This window comes from Jaculus jaculus, chromosome 16, assembly GCF_020740685.1.
Source record: "Jaculus jaculus isolate mJacJac1 chromosome 16, mJacJac1.mat.Y.cur, whole genome shotgun sequence".
NCBI classification, from domain to species: Eukaryota; Metazoa; Chordata; class Mammalia; order Rodentia; family Dipodidae; genus Jaculus; species Jaculus jaculus.
This window is the reverse complement of record NC_059117.1, coordinates 42,892,170-42,916,394: the sequence shown is the minus strand read 5'-3', so window position 1 is coordinate 42,916,394 and position 24,225 is coordinate 42,892,170. Positions and strand designations below refer to the sequence as shown.

Here is a 24,225-nt window from a genome sequence, read left to right as displayed (position 1 = left end):
ATAAGTGCTCAGGAAACTGCAGTTCCGAGATGGCCAAGCCTGACAAACTAAGGGCTGCCCAGTTCAGTAGGACTCTAGGCCAGCCACCCCTGCACACACCCATCAAGTCCAAGCAGCTGTTCCCATATCGGGACTTCCTATGGCAGCGAGGCCTTACCACTCCCCCAGCAAATCAGCCTGCTCTTCCTTGGGTGAAACTGGATTCCCGAGGTATCATAAAGAAAAGGGACACTTAGGAAGGTAGGGGGTGACACTGGGGACAGTGTCATTTTGGACAGCATGTCTTATATGCTGGGGTTTCCACTTCTAAAAGGACCCTGGGGAAGCTAGGGTACAGCACAGAGAAGCTTGCCAGTATAGTCACCAGCATGGTTTCAACACTGTGAATGTGGCTCTCCCTCCGAGTAATGGCTCCAGTGTGCCAGGAACTGATGGGAACTGCAAAGATGCTGCCTTACTTTGACACACCAGGAGCAAGGGCTGGGTGGGATAGAGAGATATGCTTGAGGTCACACTGTCAAGGATCTCTCCAGGCCAGAAACTGCACCCCTACCAACTGATTTCAAAAGGACTAACTGCCAAGGGGAGAGGTACTACCAATTATTTGTCCTTAAAGGGGCCAATCTGTATTTTAGAAAATGTTTCTGAGTGGTAAATTCAAAGGAACAAAGGACTTCCCCCCTAAGATGGGCTGTCTGTACCACCCCGCCGGAGCCAGTCTGAGACCAGTGAGGTCTGGAACACTGAATCTCTGACAACAGCAATACCCGAAACTAAGAACCCCACTGAAGTTATATGCAACCCGGACAGCTTCTACACTGGGCCCGGTAAGTCCCACTCAAAGCTAACTATGGAGACCCATGCATTCAGAGAAACTTGTTACTAACCAAGTAATGAAACTTGCCACCAACTTTGACGTTCTATTGAAACACTGGTGTTCAGCGACTCCTGGGAGCGCAGTTCTGGGGAAGCGGTATCTTCCTGTTACTCACCTGCCAGACACAGATTTCTTCTAATTGTCCACAAATGGTTCCTAACTAGGTTAGGAAAAATAGATTCTCACATTCAAAAGTAGTATGATAGAGTGAAAAACTGTTAAACATCAGTTAGAGCATCAGTTAAAATTTGTTCCCAACAGAAACCAATGACCTCTGAATCCGTGTGTTTGCTGCAACTGGTCCCTGTTCCCCACTCAGCTTCCTTCCCCTCCCCTAGGCTGATGATCCTTGCTCCTTATTTACAAATCACATTAGAGATCCACAGACCAAAATTTGTGGAGGTTAAAAAAGAGGCAAACACCAGCAGGGCTTGGCAGGCTCTTTAATAGCAAGCGAATGGTAGTCACATCCGTGGGTGTGGTCCTGGCTCTGGGGAGGGGGAGCAGGTGGGGACAGACGCTGTGGTGTGGGAGGCATCTAGGGAGGGCAGTAGTGTTTGGCAACCCATTTCACAGTCTGTCATGTACAAGAGACTTCTCTGAAAGGAAACAGGAAGGCAGAGAAAGTACACATACCCTACAGGAAACATTTCTTGCCGAAAATCACAAAGGACAACAGTTCAGTGCTCTGCTTCTTGTACAGAGGCGTGAGTCTCGCTCACACCCACGTTGGTACTGAGAGCAGATCACTTTGGGTTGCTGCAGTACTGCACACTGACTTCCTCGAAGGAAATGACGTGTACAGAGCCCTGCTGCACAGCTTTGTGCCATTTCAGAAAGTGGCTGATAACAAAATCTCAAGAAAAAACAAAACAGGGATAGTTTACAAAACGCAGACTGCCAGCTTTCTCCCTAATACTGAGCAACTTGAACAGAGTCCTCAGGAAGCTGAATGGTAACTCTGCCACGTCCTCGACCGCACAGCGCCATGTGGGGTTCCTAGCACGGGACTGCCATGGAGTGCAGCTCCAGCGTTCTGGCACATTTACACTTACTCTGTAAGATGCCTTCGTGTGTCATACTCATTAAGATTAAAGCAGGGTGACTAACTGGGTTATTGTGAAATTATTTTTTCTTTTAGAGGTAGGGTCCCATTCGAGCCCAGGCTGACCTGGAATTCACTATGGAGTCTCAGGGTGGCCTCGAACTCACAGCGATCCTCCTACCTCTGCCTCCTGAGTGCTGGGATTAAAGGGGTGTGCCACCACGCCCGGCTTGTGAAATTATTTTTGATCCAAAAACATTTTAGGCTTCTCCAAAGATTTAGCAACTGGCAATGGTGTCTCCCTCAAGGCTCACACACCAAGAGAGCCTGCATGGGAGTCTCACTGTGCTCTTCCTATCACCCCAAAGCATGCAGTGGAAGAGGGCTGGGGGCCAACTGCGGCGAGAACCAAATTTGACTCATGTTCTGCCTGCTGCAAATGCAGCACCTTTGGGGTCATCAGCACTCCTGAAGACAGGATTCCCTGGCTGGCAGCTGGTTTAATGGAGCAAAGGATGCCACTAGGTGTGCAGGACACTTGCTGTGTCCTTGGCTGGAGGGCACTGTTAAAGTCACAAAGCCATCACCTCAACACTCACTCTCTGAGATAAACAGGTTTCTAGAGACAGCTAGGAAAGCAGTTCCCCTGTACCTCAGGAAGTAACTGTGGACTATATATGTACATATATATTATTTCTTTTCACAACTGAGACCAACCTTGAGACTCTCTGACTCTTTTCATCTCCTCCCAACCCACATTAGCTCCTGTCCATTCCCACATTTCTCTCACTGTGGGAAGCCAGCTTTATTTAAACTGTTTCTCAACCAGTGAGTTTTAACATGCAAAATAGTTCCTAACTATCATGGCAATGCCACTGTGGATCCCAGCTTCCTGGCCCACTCTGTGCTCTCGTGAAACTGAAACAATATTTAGAGGCATGCATTGTGCTACAGAACAGTTTCTGTCTGTACTGAACAGTGGTGGTCACTCCCAGAGACTCGCTCTCACTCAGGCACACTGCAAACCTACCTCCGGCACAAGGACAGTCTCCCTACGTAGCAGAGGTTTTGTGCTCTAGTCATGGAAAAACAAAATGTACTATGTGCTGCTGTGGGACCGGCAGTCAGTGTGACCAAACCCCTGGTGGTGCCAGGCACTGTGTGGGGCTTCACTTCCCTCCCTGGCTCTGCATTTTCCTCCAGTTCCCTGAAGTCTGCTCCATGTGATCACCGAGCAAAGTGAAAGCACCCATGGGCCACTCATACCCAAGACCAAGGTTGTGTAATGTTGTCACAGGCATGATTCACAGCTGGCCACAGTGATCAGTAACAGCCAACCTTTGCTCCCCACCCCCCCAACCACAACTGCTTTTTCTTATTTTCACTATGCCTTTCTCCTTCCAGCTGTTCTTTATGCAAACCTTGCCCTCACTGAAGCCATCTGCCCATCACCTTCAAAGCCCCTGGGGTCTGAGCACAAAGGGCAGCTCTTGCCCCCAAGGACAGAGGTACAGGTGAGACAAGCTTATCTTCTGAAGCCTCCCTTTTCCCCTCAAAGCAACAGTTTCATCCACTGCCTGGGATCTGGTAGCCACATGGCCAGAATCTTTGGCAAAATTTCAAACTTCCTTCTCATGTCCCAAGTCCTTGGCCTGTTTACATTCTGCAGGCAGGCACAGAAGGACAGATGTGAAAGCTTGGAGTACAAATACCACCATTTCAGAGTCTTGCCAATGTCATTGGCCAAAAACAGAGTCAGGACAACTTGAGACTCTCCAGGCAATACTTCTCCCATACTACCACTGCCTCCTGGCAGTTCTTAGGAGAGGTCACATACTTGTCTCACCATGGAACTGTTTCCATAACTAACCACAGGCTGTCCAAGTTCAGCTCCAGCCAGGATAAGAGCATCTACAGGTGTGGGGAGACAGGACGGGGCACGGGCATGTGCGGAACACACACTGGGAGGGATGTGCACAGCATCAGAGAACAGGAGGGTTGAGAGGAAGTGCTCCAACTGGCTAAAGCAGCTGAGGTTTGCCAGGGAAAACAGCCACATCCAGGGATATCCTCTCCCTATTGATGGTATAACAAAAGCCAGAATTCTCGCCAGCCCACTGGAATGGCAAAGGCTTCAACTCAATTTTTACATTAATAGGATAATACCAAGTATATCTGGTCAAAGTCTAAACCTTTTTTTTTTTTTTGAACTACATTTTGTATTAAACACTTTAAATTTAGATTTGAAACTTCTATGTATACAATTCCAGTTTATCTTAGAAAGGAACAAACTGCTCAGGCTTCACTTTGACACACAGGTCTTTTGGGTAACCTATTGTGTTTATTTAAAAGGAGGTTCACCAAGCCTGGGCCATATCTACAAGAAGTACAGCTCCTCAGCTCCTGAGCAGGCACAGTGGGAACACAGCAGGGCCACGAAAGGTGGGACCCTCGCACCTGGAAGACCACTAAGTCTGGTTTGTTAAGAGGCAAACTGAAGCAAATTCTTTGACTTGAAATTCAGCCTCAGTATGTTTTCAGAAATTCGAAAACATGGGCACTGAAGCGTGGATGAAGACCACGGTGTGACTTATCCAGTGCTGGGGCCCTGCGGTGCACTGCTGAGCCTCGGGCAGCTGGGTTCTCCGCAGCCCTGGATAAAACAGAAAATGCTGACACTAGCAGGCTTGCCCTGACATGCCTGGAAGATACACAGGCCTGCCACTGCTCTTTTCTTCTTCTTCTTTTTTTTTTTTAAATTTAGAATGTATATGAGTGAATGGGTGTGGGTGTGCATGTTTAAAACAATTCTCAACCCAGATACATGGAGGACTCAAGTTACGACATAAACCTGGAGATGTGAAAGGTCCAGGAAAGGGAGTGCTTCAAATGACGCCACACCAGCACTAGAGAGGATGCCGGGTATTTACTGTCTGAGGGATGGCAGGAGTTGCCTCTGTGAGATGTCTGAGTACCTTGATCATTAAAACATCCTCTTTTAGCCAAGCTACCCCATGATTAAAAATTCTACTTTCATGTCACTTTAAAAGTTCACTGCCATTAGGTCCTGTAGTGTACTTGATTATAATTTGAAATAAGTTACACAATGGGAGCCTTTTCTTGTTTTTTTTTTTTTTTAAATAGAATAAGTGATTAAGAAAGTAAAGGATTTCATCATATTAAAAATTTTTTTATCTTGGTTTATTTTCCTATTAAATTTATCTATGGCTTCAAAGTTTAAGGGGCACTTACTTGGATTCTGGGTGTTTTCATGATTTAACAGGTTGTCATCTCATTATAAAGACAGAAGGTAAAGGGCTCATTTCCTACGTAGGTTTATAAACAGCTTAAAAGAAATCAATAGTCAATGTCTTTCACCCCATTTATATTTTCCACTATTCGAGTTTTAAAGTGGCTTTGGAACTAGCATGTTTTGAAACAACTGAACAAGCACAAAACATGTACACCTAGCCAGGAGCTGGCTTCCACATGCCCAGGGAATGAACTCAGCAGTGGCGAAACTCTGCAAGACTTCTCACCACACACACGCCCGGAACCTAAAGCCCGGTGCGCACCCTCCTCCACTCTTGCATTTGCACTTGGCCAGTTTAACGACTAGTTATTAAAACTCATGCTTTATAAGCAAAACCTTTCACTTGCGGACACTTAAAAGGAACATAAAAAGTGCAGATTCCACTTCTTCTCTGCCATGCTTTTCCTCAGCAAGGTCATCTGCGAGGACTCAAAACACATCCTTAATACATTCAGAGCTCTCTACATTCCAGTCAGCGGAGGTTAACTCTCCAACATAAACTCAAGAGAGAGCAGGCAGCCAGAGAATGGACTCTAACTTCAAAGTGGCAAAGGCTACCAAGCTATCTCTGGAAACCTCGCTGAAGCGGGGCTGAGATTCAGGTCATCTCTGAGCACAGCTCATCACAGATATGTGTGGTCGTTGAAAAGGTATTTCATTCTCATTTGGATGCTAGGAGCCAGATGTCCTGCTTCGCAGAGCCAATGCAAAATGTTACTGCAGGATCATACCACCCCACCTGGGGTAGCATAGGGCTCACTCTTCTTCTGGAAAAATGCCTTCAGGGGCTTACTGCTGACTGACGCCCATTTGGGGGTGGTCCGACTCTGGCTCCTCCTCTGCATCTGCACTGTACTCCTCAAACGCATCATCATCTGCATCCGGAAGGCCCAGTAACTGTAGGAAAGAAGACACATGAATGAAGCAGCGGCTGGGAGCACGACTAGGTCGCAAGCAGACTTGCGCGGTACCACATTTCCCCAGAGACCCAACTCCCCTGCTCAGAAGATGCACCAGTTCTGCACGGATGAGTATCAAGGCTTCAGTGACACTGGGGACCCTGCAATGTCTCTATGTTTAACTATCAAAGCACAGAGTCACATACTACATCAGCACATGCCGTCTCTGGAATGAAAGGACAGCATATGATAAACAGTGCTGATGTCCTTTAACATACCAAGTATCAATCTCTATCCTCCCCTAAAACTACACACATCTATTAAGAAGAGCACCCTTGAGCCGGGCGTGGTGGCACAAGCCTTTAATCCCAGCACTCAGGAGGCAGAGGTAGGAGGATCACTGTGAGTTCGAGGCCACCCTGAGACTACATAGTGAATTCCAGGTCAGCCTGGGCTAGAGTGAGACCCTACATCGAAAAACCAAAAAAAAGAAGAGCACCCTGAAGAGCCAGGCATGGTGGCACACCTCTTTAATGGCAGCCCTCAGAAGGCAGAGGTAGGAGGATCACTGTGAGCTTGAGGCCAGCCTGAGACTACATAGTGATTCCAGATCAGCCTTGACTAGAGCAAAACCCTACCTTGAAAGACCAAAAAAAAAAAAAAAAGAGAGAGAGAGAAAGCCTTGTTGAAAGTACTCTGATGGGCCTGGAGAGATGGCTTAGTGGTTAAGGCATTTGCCTGCAAAGCCAAAGGACGTCCATTCTATTCCCCAGGACCCATGTAAGCCAGATGCACAAGGTAGAGCAGGCATCAGGAGTTTGTTTGCAGTGGCTGGAGTCTGGTGTACCAATTCTCTCTCTCTCTTTAATAAATAAAATTAAATAAAAAAATACTCTAACAACTAAAATGTTCAATAGCAAATGATTAAATCACATCAGTAAGATGGAATCTTATACACTTAAAATGCCATTCTTGAATATTAATGATATAAAAAGACATGTAAGTATGAAAAAACATGGCAAAATGTTTTAATTATGGTATAGATTTTCTTAAAAATTCATATGAATGTACAAAAATACCTTCAATGAAATATATTCAAATGTTGTTTAAGATTGTGGGATTATAGACAAGTTTTTTTTTCCTTTTTAATTTTTGTATTTTCCATAAATGCTCCATGATTTTGCTCTTGAAAATACAGGAAATTTATGCTAAGTATTTTCTAGGTTAATTTTTTATTTTACATAAATAATACCAAGCTATGCTCTTTTATCCCCTTACCTCAGCTCCTATTGCCCTGGGGGCCCTCCTCAGTGGGTTATGATATTCACCGCAGAGTCATGAAGGCCTTTGTAAAGTCACCAGTTAAATGATTGTTAGGAAATGACCTGACCAATACAAACGAAAGCTCTTGTGCTGGTAGGAAAAACGCAGCCCTCAGGGCTCCGGAAGTGTGTGAAGACCCAGCTGAGCGTGGCCAAAGAACTTTGAACCACGGGGACTTACCTCATCGGTCACTTGCAGGCCACTTAATCTGACCTAAACTTTAACTGGTCTGGCCATTTTTCATACTGCTTCCCTACTGCTCTGCCACATTTCCCCCACTCTCCCCAAAGGCCCAAATCGGAGAGTAAGATAAGTTCAGATCAACACAACCTTGCTATTTTGAGGTTCTAGAACTCTCACAGGTCTCAGAGCCTCAGGAAACACCGAAGACACAACTGTCTGTGAGACATTACCAGTCCTAGGCCAAGGCAGCCACAGTCTGCACTGTCCAGACACGTGCTAGTCCCCTGGCGCTCATGGGCCGCAGCGTCTCACGGGGACTGCTGCTGTGAGGCGAGGGGCCAGGGTAGAACATCTCAGCTGCTCCGCACGGGGCATACTGATCTCAGATGTGCTTGGAAGAGAAGAAGTCCTGTCATACCACTGTCTCCCTTCCCTATTCTAGTGGACTGAATAAAGGGTAAGAATTTAGCCGGGTGTGGTGGGGCATGCCTTTAATCCTAGCACTCAGGAGGCAGACGTAGGAGGATTTGCTGTGACTTCAAGGCCAGCCCGAAAAACCAAAAGATAAAAAATAAAAAATAAAATTGCCTCCAGGCTGAGATAGCTGGTTACGATGAAAACAGATAACTGCAATATTGGTGGTCAATTTTTATCTGAAGAGCTGTTTGATGACACAGCAAAATGGCTGGGTCAAGTGTGAAGAAACGCACTGAAACAGCAAGTAAAAACGAAGTATTTTTCTGCCACTGGGAACTCCAGAATCACATGATCAGCACAAGGAGAGACAGACATTCGCTAAGGGATGCAAATGACACTGCCTAAAGGGATGACACTACAGAAGCCACCTGACAGAGCTGCCTGGGAGTGGCTAGTTGGGAGTCCTGAGTTTAGGACTCCAGGAAACCTCAGGTCAGTCAGCCATGACAGTCACAGGCAAGAAGGGGGTAGACAATTCATGTATCTACGCATTTGCCATCCTTGTCCTGAACAGACATGCCCCGTGATTCTCCTCACAGGGCATTCATGTGACTCACTCACTCAAAACTCTCTAGTCGATGATCCAGCGGCCAAGCAGCAAGGCCCGTGCCCACAGCCCCACCCAGCTTACTACCACGGTACCACATGTTCACACATTCCTGATCTCCAGTGCCAGCCACAAGGAGGACCTTCCCCTGGGCAGGAAGTATTCTGTCTGCTTTGTGGAGGAGAGCTGTTTTCAGGGCATTTCCAGAGGTGGGGTGGGGGAGGAGTTAAGAACTATTCACCTTAGTGAATGGTCTGCTGATGGACTGAGAAGCTGGAAGAAGACTGGAACTGAAGTCTGGAAGCCAGAGATCTAGTGAGCAGAGGACTTACTTTGGTTAAGTCACTGCCCGTGTACCCTCATCACCCTTCTCTGTGCTGTGCTGGGTCACCAGCCAAAGCTCACAGAAACTCAATCTCAGAGGAGAAAGCAGAAGTCAGTCTGCCTTCTACTGTCCAGCCTTAGGGAGACACATCTCGTTAGGCGATCTGGCCTGTATTTTAATCACGTTATTCACAGAGTTCCTGCTGCCTCGGCAGTGTGACCACAGTCCACCTGTGCACCTCCCTCCTGCTGTGCTGGCTTCAGGAGACCCCCACTGTGAATGAGCATTCTGGGAAGCAGAGGTGAACCTCCACCAGCCTTTCTGTTCCATGCAAAGGCTTGAAAGCACTCAGGCACTCAAGAGACCCATATGATCTTAAGTGTCTGCTAGCTTTACATAGGTTAATTCTTTGGGCCCTCATAACAATCCCCTAGGTTGAGTGAGGCAGAGAGACTTGCCCAGGGTTATCTAAGAAATAAATGGCCGAGCCACGATTCAAACTCCAGAGACATGACTGCAGACACTCTACCCCTAACCACCAATCTGTCTGTCAATGCTGTAACTATCAACTGGAAGCTTCAATGTTTTTTTACTGGGCAATACATGTTTTCAAAATGTATCCAACTCATGTAGCACATTAGTACAATATGGAAGCACATACAGAACAGAAAATATCATAGTGAGGCCAATCCAGCACTACCACCAATGGCCTGAGCCCACTGATGAAGGGTACATGGAAGTCTGAGGCAGGACAAAAGATTGGTCACATGGGGAACCCATGCTTTCTTACATGAAAAAAGGAAACACGTTAAAGAAGCTGCTGTTCCTGGAATTTTTGGGCGATTTTGAGTTATAATCATACATTACTATTTCAGTGGATTTTTCCAGCTAACTAGGAGAAAAACAAGCCTCTGCTCACTGTGGACTACAGTATTGGCATTTCCAGGGCCTGGCAAAAAAAAAAAGAAAAAGAAAAAGCTTCCTGGGAGTACTCTGCCATCAATAAAGACTGCTGGGCCCTGCCAAGGATACACTGGAATGAGAGCTACCAACGCTTGAGGTCCAGAGAGCACCAGTTATCTGTAGGACTAACTACGGGTCTTTGGGACAATGGCACAGTGGCTGTCACGTGGCACCCTGAAGGGGGCGCACTCAGTTCCCTGGGCTAGCGTCTATGGCAGGGAGGAGCTGTGTGTGGCCTTGAGAGCTCTGTGGTCAGCCAGGGTGAGTCACCTAGAACGCCACCTGTGATGCAGACCCTAGCTCCCTGGCTCTCAGGGAGAATCTGCCCCCACCTGCTCCTGGAGCCACACCCTCAGCACCGGTGTAGACTCAACAGCACTTGGGGTCTGATGCTGTCTGGTAGATCTGCCCTGTACTGGTGACAGAGAAGAATCCATGGTGAGACCTAGTCAGTCTATCTTTTGGAGACTGGGAAAAAAGAGGTGGGCAGCAAGATAGAAGTAAGAGCCAAATAGGTAAAGTGGCAGATGCGCTTTGTCTTATGGGACAAGGTCCTTTCTAAAATGATAAGGGTTGAATGCACACAACATGAGCTAAAAATAATAGCTATAAAAAATTAAATGTCTAATACTCCACGTTGCTCATTCAAATCCATGTGTTTCTGACCCATGTGGCGCACTCTGCAGAGGTAGATCCTTTCTCTGCTTCAAGGTTCCCGACCAGAAGTCAGGAGTAGAGACCGTTCTGGGTCTCCGAGAGTTTTCCTGTGCGTCGTCTTCCCTGGCTCTCCTGCTGCTGGTGGCGACCTGAAAGCACCAGCCTTACTCAAGCAAGAGGCTTGCTGGGAACCTTCCTGGTAGAAGCATCTGTTTCTTGAGAAAAACAGCTCATGGCCACCTCAGGGAGGGCACCCAAGTCACCCGGAAGGAGACGCACCAGGACCCACAGGAACCAATGCCCAGTGAGGCCATTACAGCAACACAGCCAAAGCAGCACACAACACTGCCACAGCTACAAACAGCTCCGGACCCAGCGTCCATTAAACAAAAGGAGGCAAAGACAATTTCCCAAGATAGCAGAAGTTCCTGGCCACACCCACAAAACCTGAGGAGACTCTGAGGGGCCCAAGATAAGACTGACTTCTATAGCAAAACTGGCAATAGCGGGCCGGCCGTCTCTTGCGCACTCTTTGTTCACTAGCATTCAGTCTACCAGTCATCATAAATAAAAATGAATTCATAAAGAAAACAATGATGGGCTGGAGAGATGACTTAGCAGTTAAGTGCTTGCCTGTGAAGCCTAAGGACCCTGGTTCGAGGCTCGATTCCCCATGACCCACGTTAGCTAGATGTACAAAAGGGGGCGCACAAGTATGGAGCTCGTTAGCAGTGGCTGGAAGCCCCGGTGTGCCCATCCTCTCTGTCTCTCTCTCTCTCTCTGTGTCTCTTTCTCTCTCTGTCACACTCAAATAAGTAAATAAAAATGCACAAAAAAAAATTAAAAGAAAACAATGAAGCTGGGTGTGGTGGCGCACGCCTTTAACCCCAGCACTAGGGAGGTAGAGGTAGGCGGATCGCTGCAACTTCGAGGCTGCCCTGACACTACATAGTGAATTTCTGGTCAGCCTGAGCTACAGAGCAAGAGCCTACCTCAAAAAACAAAACAAAACAGAAGCTGGCATAGTCACCATTAATGAGACTTGTTACCACTGCCAAATAAAGGTCACTTAAGTGAGGCAAATATAAGACTCCAGTGACTGTCCAATTCCCATCTACCAGAGCCATGGATAGGGTCTCTGCAGTCATTATTAGGATCAGTTCCTGCACACAGGTGGCAACAGCAGTCTGAGTGGACGCAACACATCAGTGGTGATAGAAAGTGGGCAGGTAAGACTCAGACCTCTCTCAGCAACCTTCAGGAGACAGGAAGCTTCCAGAGTGAAGAAGAGGTCACCCTAGGTGAGAAGATGGCCAGCTGCATCCAATGACCATGTCCCAATATTAGGCACAAGCCAAAAACAAGACCAGCCTTGGCAAGGTGGCTGAACTCTAACAGTCTTTTGGGCTTGGGATCTGAGTTAGGCATTCCCCAGGAAGCCACAGGGAGGTGAAACAGGAGTCAGCCCCACTTTAAAGATGTGATGGGGAGACTTAAGAAGCCACACAGAGGGAAGCAGGCAGGGGAGCCTCCCCATCCACAGGTATCTCTAAGGACTGTGGGACAGTCTAGACTGCCCGGGTCTGCCCTGCTGCGGCTCTGGGAGGTCTGCTAGAGCCTCTGTAGGAAGCCATTGCTGGGCACTGTCACTCAGTGAGCCCTCACCTGATTCCTAGCACTTCAACCATCTTTAGTTTCCTAAGTCTACAAACGAAGAAACTAAGAAAGAGATTAACTCTGTCCAAGGCCACACAGTCACCAAGTGGCAGAACCTCAGCAGCCTGCAGACAGGGCTTGGGGTCTAAATCACTACAGAGCTCTGTTTCACAATCCTGAGTTCAGACCACAAGCAACACCCTGTATAGTACATGCTATACACTCCCTCTCACAAATTTCCCCCAAAGAGCCCACAATATGGAGGAAAAGTGGGGCTCCCAGGCTTGTCCCACAAAGCATCCTGTGGGGTGCCTGCACCAAACCAGACTGTCTTCACCCTGACTGTCCCTCTGCTCTGCAGCCAATTCATCTGCCCATCAGCCCTTATGTCACAAACTGAGCACACGGGCCCTGCTCCCCAAGCACTAGAGGAGTGCTCTGGAAGTAGAGTATCAGTGCATTTCACAGGAAGCGTGATGAAGTAGAAGACAAATAGGAGTAAGATTGCTGAAAAGAAAACAAAACTAACTTTTCTTTCTTGGAAAACAAATCAGATTTCAGTGTGTGCATGGAGGGAGGCTTTGTATAGCTGGTAGTTTCAGTGTGGGAAGGGCAAGGTAGAGAAAGGAACAAAACGCAGTTGTCAGGTGTGCCTATCAACAGCACCAAGTGGCACACAGCCTTGGCTTTGAGGCTGTTGGTCAGGCATGGCTGCCAGGTGCCCAGCTTCAGCACAGTCAAGTGAATGGTCTGGACTGAGGCCCCATGGGAGAGCGGAAGGCTGTGGATCAGGTCCTGGTATCTCTGAAGAGACTGCACAGGGCAGGAGCTGGCGATGTGGTGACCTTGGGACACATGTGAGTACCTGCTTCCTGTGGGAACCCTCGTGACCAGGAGAAAGCAGCTCGGAGCCTACAGCACCCACATAGCACTTGGCCAGCAGTCCTTCCAGCTAGGATAGTCAGCAGCCAGGCTCCTCCTGCGTCCTAGCTATCACCTCAAGCGCCCATCTACAAACAAATGGTAATGGGCAGAAGGGTACTACATCAGGGAGGCAGAGACAGCCTGTTTCCTGAGACCACCACAGTCAGTCCCGCTGGGGTCTGCACTACTCACTCCCACCCAGCAGGCGCATCTTGCCTGGAGAATCCAAAGCCCCAAGTCTTCACTAAATTTGAGAAGGGGCCTCCCACTTCTTCTGGGGGAGAAAAGTCCCAGTTGAGGGCATTCAGTGCATAACACTACTCACCAGAGGGGGCGCTGGAACTGATCAAGGATCCCACACTCTGGGAGCCTTCTCTTTGCCCACAGTGTACCTATCTATCACTCCACTGATAGTGAAACCTGAAGCCAGAGTCACAGAATCAAATCCATCTCCTTGACGTATACTCCTCTATCTGAAATGAAACACTCAACCAATCCAAGTACTTCAGCTGCTCATCTGGATTGTTTTAGATCCCCTCCCTCTGCCATCTACATATAGCTGCCTAGTTGCTGAAATAAAACCAGACGTGGTAAAGAAAATCAGAGCCAGGCATGATAGCACACACCTTTAATCCCAGCACTCAGGAGACAGAGGTAGGAAGATCACTGTGAGTTTGAGGCCACCCTGAGACTACATCGTGAATTACAGGTCAACCTAAGCTAGAGTGAGAACCTACCTTGAAAAAAAAGAAAAAAGAAAAAAGAAACTCTGGCTGGAGCTTAGCCTCACTGGTTCTGCAGTATTCAGCTTGCCAGCAGAGACACCCCCCACCACCCTGCACACTTAAAACCCGGTGATAGGCAGGCTGACATGAGCTCCTGGGGGAAACCTGGTACAAAGGAATAGTGCTTGCTAATAAATATGTTTTTCTAAGATTTGGAGGAATCAATTTTTTAAAAAGTTTTTCCTCACTTGATATCTACTCTCACCTATTTCAAACGTCAACATGTCTACAACTCAGTTATGACAGTGTTGGGTTCAGGCTTTTCCTCCTGCTCAGTCAATGACTGGGCAGTTCCTTCACTGCATAGGCAAGAAAGTCATGCAACATCCTTGCCTTCTCTTGTTTTCTTAGATTCCACTTCTAATACACCAGCAAGGTCAGCTGGTCCATTTTCCAGGCGTCTCCAGAATCCAAGCCATCTGCTGCACCTCTGAGATGTCTGAACTACCATTGCGTCTGCCTGGAGGAAACTCTGACCTATGCCCTGGTTCCCTTCTTCCCCAAGAGCCTCATCTCTCCACATGGGTCCGCAAAGCAGCCCTTTATAATGTCAAGTCAGGGGCTGGGAGATGGCTCAGTGGATGCTGCAGTCAGCTTCATGTTGCTGGGAACATCCAAACCAGGCACAGTTCAGGGGAGGAAGTAATTTATCTCAAGCTTACAGATGAAGGGGATGTTCCATCAGCAGCAGCAGAAGCTGCTTGCATACATGCAGGCAGAGAGAAACCATCAACAGCTGGCAAACACCAAAAGTGACAAGCATAAGACCTGCAGCAAACAGCAGAGACCTAGGCAGAGCTCAGACATCTCTCCATTTTTGGCTGGAATTTAGATCTGCCTCCAATGCACCATAGGGCTGGACCCTAGGATCCATCCCCAGTGACACCTCCTCCAGCCAGAAGGCTGGAGATCCAAGTCACAAGCTTAATAAAACTGCCGAGTCTATGTGGGACATCCATTCAAGTTACCACAGTGGATGAAGCACTTGTCATGCAAGCCAGAATACTGGAGTTCAGGACCTTAGCACCCACATAAAAAGCTGGGTGCTACAGAAGGCCTTGTATACTCAGCCATACACCTGGCAAGAAGGGAGGGAGAGAGAAAAATCCCCAGAAGCTTGGGGGGAGAGGGTAGCCAGCCTGGCAAAAGCAGCAAACATGAGACCCTGCCTCAAAGGAGGTGGGAAGTGAGGGCCAACACCTGACAGCTGTCTTCTGACTTCCACGATACAAGCATGACCACACTGACACACATGAACACACACTGGCAAACATACAAAGTTAGAACACAGCGACCCCTGGTTTTTCCTCTCCAGGGGCTCTCCATGGCTCTGGAGTCAAAACCCAACCTTCTTTCTGCAGCTGTAAGGCCCTGTGGTCTCCTGGGCTCCATTCTCATGATCTGGTCCCATTGTCCTCAGCCACACTGGCACCTTCTACTGCAGAAACACATGCATTCTCCCCCTCTAGGCTTCAGACCCACGTTCCTTTCTGCCTAGATGGCTCTGTGCTGACTTTGTTTTTACTCAAAAATCACCTTGATGGTAAAGACCTCACTCGTCTTTAATCAACAGTTTCAGGACCCCTAACACTTCTTACTTCAGCCCTTCCCTGGTTTTGATCCTTCCCTCATGGCACCTGTCACGGACATATTGTGTATTGTACTGACTTATCTTATTTTTTTCCCTCAACTAGAACCTATGCTTTATGAACCAAAGAAGTAAATGGTGCTAAGGGCACAGTGGGCTGAAAGACTGCCACTTTGAAGTCACATATCTATTCTGAACAAGTCAACTTACAAAATTAACAAGCAAAGAGAGAGAGAGAAAAAGAGAGAGAACAAGAGAGCAAGCGAGTGTGTAAGCGAGCTGGGCTTAGTGGCACATGCCTTTAATTTCAGCACTTGACACAGAGGTAGGAGGATCACTGCAGGTCCACGGCCATTCTGACACTACACAGTGAATTCCAGGTCAGCCTGTCAGGAGACCCTACTTCAAAAAACCAACCAACAAAAAATAAATAAATAAAAGAAGAAGAAGAAGAAAAGGCTATATGAATGATAGAAACTAGAGAATGTGGCAAATTCCATTGCCTACTGTGGCATGCTAAGTGACTGGGGCCAACTCTTTTACTGAGAATGACAGAAACACTTACAGACATTTCATAGTAAGTATACGGAACACCTTCTTCCATAATGTCAGAATCAAAACATGGAGAGAAAAGCCAGGCATGGTGGTACATGCCCTTAATCCCAGCACTCAGGAGGCAGAGGTAGGAGGATCGCTGTGAGTTCAAGGCCACCCTGAGACCCCATAATGAATTCTAGGTCTGGGCTACAGTGAAACCCTACTTCGAAATACCAAAAAAAAAAAAAAAAAAAAAAAAAAGGAGAAAGTAGCCTCACTCTCCTGTGGCTTTGCTGACCAGGAACACACAGCTACAAACTGCATTCCATTTCCAGACCACTTTAAAAACTAGGACCAAAGTCAAGGCCCAGGGTCTCCCAAGGCAACTGACTTAAGGTAGTGTCCCCACATTGCACAGGGGCTTCCCAGACACCCTCACTCCTAGAACAAGGAAACCAGACCTACACCCTGGCTTTTTGTCACCCAGAGCAGCTGGAGAATGGCAAGTCTCCAACTGGTGAAGGTGGTTTCAGGTTGCAGAGGTCCTGAGTTCTGGCTGGAGCTAAGCACAGTCCTCCCTGGAGGATAGTACTGCTACCCTAGATCGCAATTTATTCCTATCCATGAAGTTCAAATCCACAGTGGTGCACACAAAGATACCAGGCTCCAGGAGGAAGAACCAGCAGACATAAAAGACATCAAACAAACTTACAGACTTTGAGATACCCAGAATTTCTGATGAACTATTATTACAGAACCAAGTTCCTGTATTCAAAGAACTACAAGACCAGCTTGCAATCTTCAGTATAGAAACAGACAGCTTATTAACAATTCAAGAAATTCTAGAGCAAATACCACCCAATGCATGGAGAGTTTACAGTGGATGGGGAATAAGCTGGGGGATACTGCAACAATGGGAATGACTTTAACATCCCAACGAAGAGAGAAGGAAATAAGAAATCTTTACATTGGGGCAAGTATTCACTTTACAAGTTCATCAGCTCGAGGGGCAGCAGACTTCAGCTTGTCACAGAAATAGCGACTCCTAGACCCCAAGAGGAAGGGAAAGAAAACAAGCTCTATGCAAGAGATGGGGCAGTGAGTAAAGAACAGAAGGGTTATGCAGTCTCCTTCTCTACACATGCAAGTATGGACGCATAGCTTGTCTGGCTGTCTGGCGAGGCCCCCGGAGCAGGCCCCGATGCAGTGACAGAAGCAGTGCTGCAGCTTCCGGGCAGCTGGGTTCTGAGTCTACTGGGCAAGAGCAGGAATACCACGTTGTCTCATAAAGGCTGTTGTCTCTGCCTTGACAGAAATTCTCAAGTGATGCTGGAAATAACCATCATTCCTGCACCAAACAGCTGTGTCACATCCAATCTCCTCCCCTTCCCCACCCCCAACCTCCCTACACTGGCTGCTATGTTTAAGTCACAGGGCAGACAAGAAAAAAACAATTAAGGCTCCCCAGGTTTGCCTATTCCCCTCCCCACATTCATGCTATTTAAGCTGCAGTCCCAGAAGGGAGCAGGCTGGCTTCCGAGCCCAGGAGCACCTACAGGTCTGAAGGACTTGAAGACCTTCTCCAAGACTTCATGGAGTGTCTTCTTGCCGCAGGAAGAAATGTAGTCCTGTGCCAGCTGCAAGAAAGGCAGGCAGTCCTCACTCTCGCTCCACACGTGCTATAGGCCCCAAAAGGACAAGGAGAGAAAACAAAGAGATAAAGTCATTACTCAGTGTGAACACAAACTTTACATATATATTTTTGAAGACAGGCTCCATTGCAGAGTGAAATCTGTCCAATCACTCTTTTTCTTTTTGTATTTTTTTTATGAGAGACAGCAAAGGGGGAGGGGGGAAGAATTGGCACGTCAGGGCTTCTAGCCACTGCAAACTCCAGGTTCATGTGCCCCCTTGTGCATCTGGCTTACATGGGTCCTGGGGAATCAAACCTGGGTCCTTTGGCTTTGTAAGCAAACACTTTAACCACTAAGCCATTTCTCCAGCCCCAAAGGCTCTGATTTTAACTCCCTTCTGTCTTAAGGCCACTTGGAGACTACTGAGGAAGATGAGACAGGTGCCCACTATTTGCCCCACTGTCCTCTTACCATCCGTGAGCAGAGAGCAAACAGCAGGTGAGACTGAGAACCAAAAGCTTAGATGGGGGACCCACAGACTTGACATCTTTGTGACCCTTTCTCATACAAACAAATCAAGAATGAGTGAATGGGGCTGGAGAGATGGCTTAGTAACTCTCCAGATCCCATGTAAGCCAGACACACAAGGTGACAGAAGCATACAAGGCTGCACATATGCACAAGATGGCACATGCATATGGAGTTCATCTGCAGTGGATGGAGGCCCTGGCATGCCCATTCTCTATCCCCTCCCTTCCTATTTCTCTCTCTCTCAAATAAATAAAGTAAAAAAAAAAGGAAAGAAAATTCAGAACCTTTGCCTTTGAGTGCCTCAATTTTACCTTCTGCTATGGCTAAAGGATTACTTGACCTTGGTTTGTAATCATGAACTTGGAAGACTTCTTTATGTAGATCAGCCTTTGAGTAGGGGTGGTAGGTAAACGTACTCTGAAATGAAGTGAACTTGGGAGTATGCCCAAAGTCAATACTAAGTTGCTAGGAAATCGGGGCTTTCTGAAAGCTCTCTCTCCTCTGCCATGCATGTGTGAGGGGCCATCCTATCCAAGCATCCCATCAAGGCATCATTAACCATGTGCTGGGCAGGCTGAGTTCAGCTTTTACTTTGCTCCAAAGGCTGGGTAAGGTTTTCTCTATGTGAAGATATCAATTTAGCACATTGTTAAGACTAAGGTAAGCTGCTCCCATAATGATCACAGGTTTAGAATTATAAGCCCATGTAACAGCCTGGTGAGGTCTGGATACTCTACAGAGCTCACTAGTCAGGAGCACAGGTTCTCAGGACAACAGGACATCTGCTGGGTACCAAGGATTGTCTGGAGGACCCCAGATACTTCAACACTGGTGTAACAGGGCTGAGATCCAGAAAAGAGAAGATGATTGGTAGACTGGAGTATGCACTGGGGTTAGGCAGCAGAAAATGAGACCTGTTTAGAGAAGTCTGTGTAAGTGCACAATTGCCCTCTTCTATTCAGACACATGATCAAAGCTCTGCACCTGTCATTACAGAGCACATTTCATCACCTTCTTTCGCACAGCAGGATTTCCACGAATGAGCACTACAGACTGACAACACAGCTGGGAACCAAGAGAGAATACCTAGGTGTGAATGCACCATCTCCACACTCCAATTATGTGCTTCTCAGTTGTAAAGGAGCTCTAATTCCAGCAGACTTCTCTTGAGTTCCTCTTCCAGCTAATCAAGCTACCAGTTAAAACCCCGAGCTTTAGAGAACAACCCAACCACTCTTCCCTACCAAACTCTAATGCTGTGGAGCTACAGAAATATCATATACATAACCATCTTACACAGTACAGAAGTGTAATACTACAAACTACTCTCTACTCATCATCTAACTTGGTTCTTAATCGATGGAGACTCAGCAAGAGGATCAAAACCGTGGTTTAATAAGTTCTGCTCAGCATCTACTTTCATACTCAGATTGTAAAGTTCCAGCTATTTCAAATTATAATCAGAAGTGGGAAGATTATTTAGCACCACACATCTTTTAGCTTGCCTTTCCTGGACTTACTGTGACTTTCAGAGAGAAAAGATGCAGGCTATCAAGTGCTCAGGCAGTGCCTGGCTATGGTACCTTCTCAGTAGGTGATGGATGAAGGTACCTTCTCTCCCCTCTTGGGCTTTCCAATTGATTCAAGGCTAAGGTCACATGAAAGTGAAGCAGACACTAGTGTGACTTTACTGTAAACACTCTCCAATGCAACGGGGGGTGAAGATTAATTCAGAAGGTGAATCTATTAAAAAAAAGTGGACATTTTCTTTCTCTTCTTGAAAAATTTTTATTTTCCTACTCAGTGAACTTTTAGTTCTCTAAGACAGTAAAAAATATTTATTTGCAAGCAGAGAGACAGGAAGAGATAGAGACAGAGAGAGGATGGGCGCACCAGCGCCTTTAGCCACTGCAAAACAACTCCAGAGGCATGTGCCACTTAGTGTGTCTGGCTTTACGTGGACCCTGGGGAATCAAACTCAAGTGCTTAGGCTTTACAGGTAGTGCCTAACCACTGGGCCATCTTTCCAGCCCCTATAATAATATTCTTACTGTTAACAAATCCTTCAAATAACAGAAACTCCACTGAACTCAAATCTCTCTATTTTTCGTGGGGAAAGGAGCATTAAGAGACAAGCAGTGGCTTGATACAAGTGGCCCAGTCAGATTCAGGAGGAGAGGTTTAACTAAGAAAAGTCCTGCAGTTCACATCTTGTCCACCATGTCCTCCAGAAATAGTGAGAAGTCCCAGGGTGCCCAAGGAATTGTCTTATCGCCTATCTTCTTTACTTAGTCCATTTAAATGGTCAGCTAACACTTCCAACTAGTGGCCTCTGTAAACAATGGTCTGACTGACAGCAATGACCCTGTGTCATCCTCAGCCTGCTTGTGCTCTGTGGAGTCAGTTCTTTAGGTATGTCCCCAACAGGAAGGCTGTTGTGGAACCTTCTCCAAAAAGCCCATTAACAGCAAGACCTCTTGCCTAATCTCACATGATAGGGAGGAAAGGGACGGTGGCACACTAAAGAGGCAGAGGGCCAGACAGGACTGAATGTTACCGACAGTTAGATGGTGGCACCCTTTCCACCATATCCCTGAGGCTTTCTCACACTTGTACAACGACATTATCTCTTTTTAATGACCCCCCCCTTACAAAATAACACTTCTTTGCCTATGTTATGTATAGTTAACATATGCATGCATGCACTAATAACTTACCAGCTTTCACAAATACTTCTGGAACCCCCATCTTACAGGTGAAGCTTTTATTTTACTTTTTTGAGACAAATTTTCATGTATTCCAGGTTTGCCTCAAATTCATCTAGGTCACCAAGGTTGACATTAAACTTCTGATCTTCCTAATCCACTGAAGTTCTGGGATTACAGTCTTGAGCCACCACACCCCTTTATGCTGGGGACTGAAGACAAGGCTTCATGCATCCTAGGCAAGCATTCCTCCAACTACACTAAATCTCCAGCTCCAGATGAGGGTTTTAAAAGAGAGACAGGGGCTGGAGAGATGGCTCAGTGGCTAAGATGCTTGCCTGCAAAGCTTCATGACTCTAGTTCAATTCCTCAGTATCCATGTAAAAGCCATATGTACAAAGTGGCACATGCATCTGGAGTTCATGTCAGTGGTTGGAGGCCCTAACACACCCCTTCTCTGTCTCTCTTCTACCTGTCAGCTTGCAAATAAAGAAAAATATTAAAAGAAAGAAGCTACAATGTCTGGGGCACACTGCGTCTCTGAAAACCAAATCTGCAGGACCTTGCTGAGCATCCTACTGCTAGATAACTGATCTACAGCTAACCAGGGCACTGGTATTATTAAACTCATTTTGTGGATGCTGAGCTCAGAGGTAGGCATCTGGCCAATCACACAGCCAGAACTCAAGTCTGGTTGCCACCCCAATCCAGCCTCCTAGTGTCTCAAAGCAGGCCCACGGGAGCCCCTTCCCTCTGCTCCCTCTGTTGGGGGAGGGTGAGGTGAGGCAGATTTTATTGGCTAGAAGTGCACAAGTCTACACCTCTCCTAATGTAAGAGAAAGCCTTTTGTGTTTCTGCCTCTCTTAACTGGCTGTGGGGGGCTGGAGCCCATGGATGCAGGCCCAGCTTTGTCATCCCACCTGAGGAGTCTGAACCAGGCCACACCAGCGCACTGCCTCATCTTGGTCCACAGGGGTGGCAGCAGCGCCAGGCTCAAGCTGGCGACCACATGACAACTAACCCTAGTCCCCAGCTGCCTCCATCTTATATTTGGGAACCATTATTTACACTCAGTGCTGACAAACACTTCATGGCGCACCAACCACACCGGGCCTCCCCACTTTCCACCGCAACTGTTCCCTGCTCTTCACACCTCCGTCCCAAACTGCCAGCACCGAAGATCCCCAGTGGGCGCTAGATGTACAGCCGAAGGGTTGAACCTTGCAGATCCTGGCCCCTCCCAGCCAGGGCGGGTAGATGCCCCTCCTCTGGAAAAGCCACAGCCGCCCCCAGGATGGACAGAAGCTGCCCGCAGCACACAGCCCGCCACAGAGCAAAAGGAAAGGGGGGATAGGCGTGCCCGCGAGCGCGTGTGTGTAGATGTGTGCGCACGCGCGCGTGCATTTTTTTTAAGATCCAGGGTGTAATTCCGCAAAGAGAGTCCAGGAGCTCGGGCATCGCTAGCGTGGACAGAGGCTTTGTGTGCAGACAGGCAGCGAGGGACTCACAGGGAGGGGGCAGGGCTCGCACGGGCGGGGCGGGGCGGGGAGCAGCTGTGTCCGCACATCCGGAGGGGAACGGATTCCCCAACCGGACGGGACGCCCGGGCGGCACGGGGTGCACCCTCCGATGTTCCAAGCCGAGCACCGCGCAAGCGTGGCGGGCTCCCTTCTCCCCAAGCGCCGGCAGCGGGGTCAGCGTGGTCACCGGGGGACGCCACACCTCTGGTCCCCCGCCTCTTCGGGGCGCCCAGCCGGCCCCACCCCGGCCTCCGGGGCGCGGCCGGGAGCGCGGCGACCGCGGGTTACGCCCCTCCGCTCGGCGCCCACGGCCGCCCCGCGCGTCCGAGCTCCCCTCTCGCTCCTGCCCCCGCGGTCCCTCCTCCAGCCACTCACGAAACTGTCGCCGCAGCCGTTGTCGGGACACAGCACGTAGAAGGAGACGCCCGGGTCGGCGTAGAAGTCCATCCTGCGCTCGGTCTCCTCGGCGGCGATGAGCTCGAAGGGCGTGCTGGAGCACCATTTCTCCGCGACGTCGGCCAGCTGCTGGAAATCCATCGCGGCCCGCCGCGCCCGCGCCCGCGCCCCGGCCGCGCTCCCGCCTCCGCTCGGCGCCCTCCTCCCGGCGGGCGCGGCTCGGCTCGGCTCCGCTCGGCTCGCGGGCGGCGGGGGCCGGGCGGTCGGGCTCGCGCCGGCGGGGACTGTTTACACGCGGTGTGTAACGCGGGCGGGCGGCGGCGGCCAGGGACCACGCGGCTCCGCCTCCGCCCCGCCCCCCGGCCCTCTCCGGCCACCCGGGCGGCGGCGGCTCAGCGGGCTCGCGGCTCGGCCCCCCCGCCCCGCCCTCGGCCCGCCCGGCCCGTGACGTCACGAGCGCTGACCAATCCCGGGAGCCTGAGGCCGCGCCGCGGCCTCGGAGCCCGGTGACGTCATGGCGCGGGCGGGCCTCCGCGGCCGGGCAGGTGGCGGCGCGGCGGCCGTCCTGCTGGCGTCCGTGTCCCCGCCGTGGAGTTCGCAAGTTTGGAAAGCGTAGTCCCAAATCCCAAGCTTCCCGGGGCGTGCCAGAACTGCAGGTCTCTTAAGCTGTCGGGGGCTCGTCGTGGAGCTGAGGATATCGAAGGAAACAGCCTTTCTTTTTGCAGAAACCAAAAATCTGGCCTCCGACTAATGTGAAGAAATGTCTCCCCTTAATGTGTCTCGTCTGAAACAGATCTGATATGGATGCCCATTTAAAAGGATGTGAGTTGTTTTTTTTTTTTAACTCACAGAAGGCCCAGCGCCTTTTAGAAATTAGCGTAAGACTAGCTTTCATGTGAACTTACATTGTGTAACCTAACATGGAAGAAGAGAAAATACGTTTTTGGAAGTACTAGAGATTAAACCTTGGATTTCCTACCTAGACTGTCACTGAGCCATCCCCCCCAGCCCGCTGAGTAAGCCTGTTTAAAACACCTGTTGAGCGCTCACTGGTTACTTCTTATCCAACAAGCACACTGGATTGCAGAGAATGCCAGAGTCCTTGACTGGGATACTTGACTCTCAGCCTCAGAGACACACTAAATAGCACCCATTCTACTCACATCCAATCAGAGATTATTTTTAAAGTGTGCCTTCTGCGCCAGAAGTCTTGCCAGCCCTGGGGGTGTAAATATGAGTGGAATGTGTCCCACCCTCAGTGAGCTTGGGGATGGTCCTGTAGACGGGATGCAGTGACCTCACACACCTTTGCCCGGGAATGGCTAGTCCGCATGATTGCT

General features: G+C 48.7%; 1 protein-coding gene across 2 annotated transcripts; it reads right to left on the bottom strand.

The window, feature by feature from the left end:
* Positions 1 to 1,306: 1,306 nt before the first annotated feature.
* Positions 1,307 to 23,061, bottom strand: Mturn (maturin, neural progenitor differentiation regulator homolog). 2 transcript variants are annotated; one of them, XM_004652765.3, is made up of 4 exons: positions 22,865 to 23,061; positions 17,656 to 17,778; positions 6,040 to 6,132; positions 1,307 to 5,654 (listed from the first exon to the last, which is right to left on the bottom strand). In XM_004652765.3, exons 1-4 carry the CDS (start codon positions 23,024 to 23,026, stop codon positions 5,589 to 5,591), a joined length of 444 nt encoding a protein of 147 aa, XP_004652822.2. In that variant the 5' UTR covers positions 23,027 to 23,061; the 3' UTR covers positions 1,307 to 5,588. The 2 variants fall into 2 exon arrangements, with proteins under 2 accessions (XP_004652822.2, XP_044991752.1); XM_045135817.1 differs by having other exon boundaries at positions 1,307 to 6,132.
* Between the last annotated feature and the right edge of the window lie 1,164 nt (positions 23,062 to 24,225).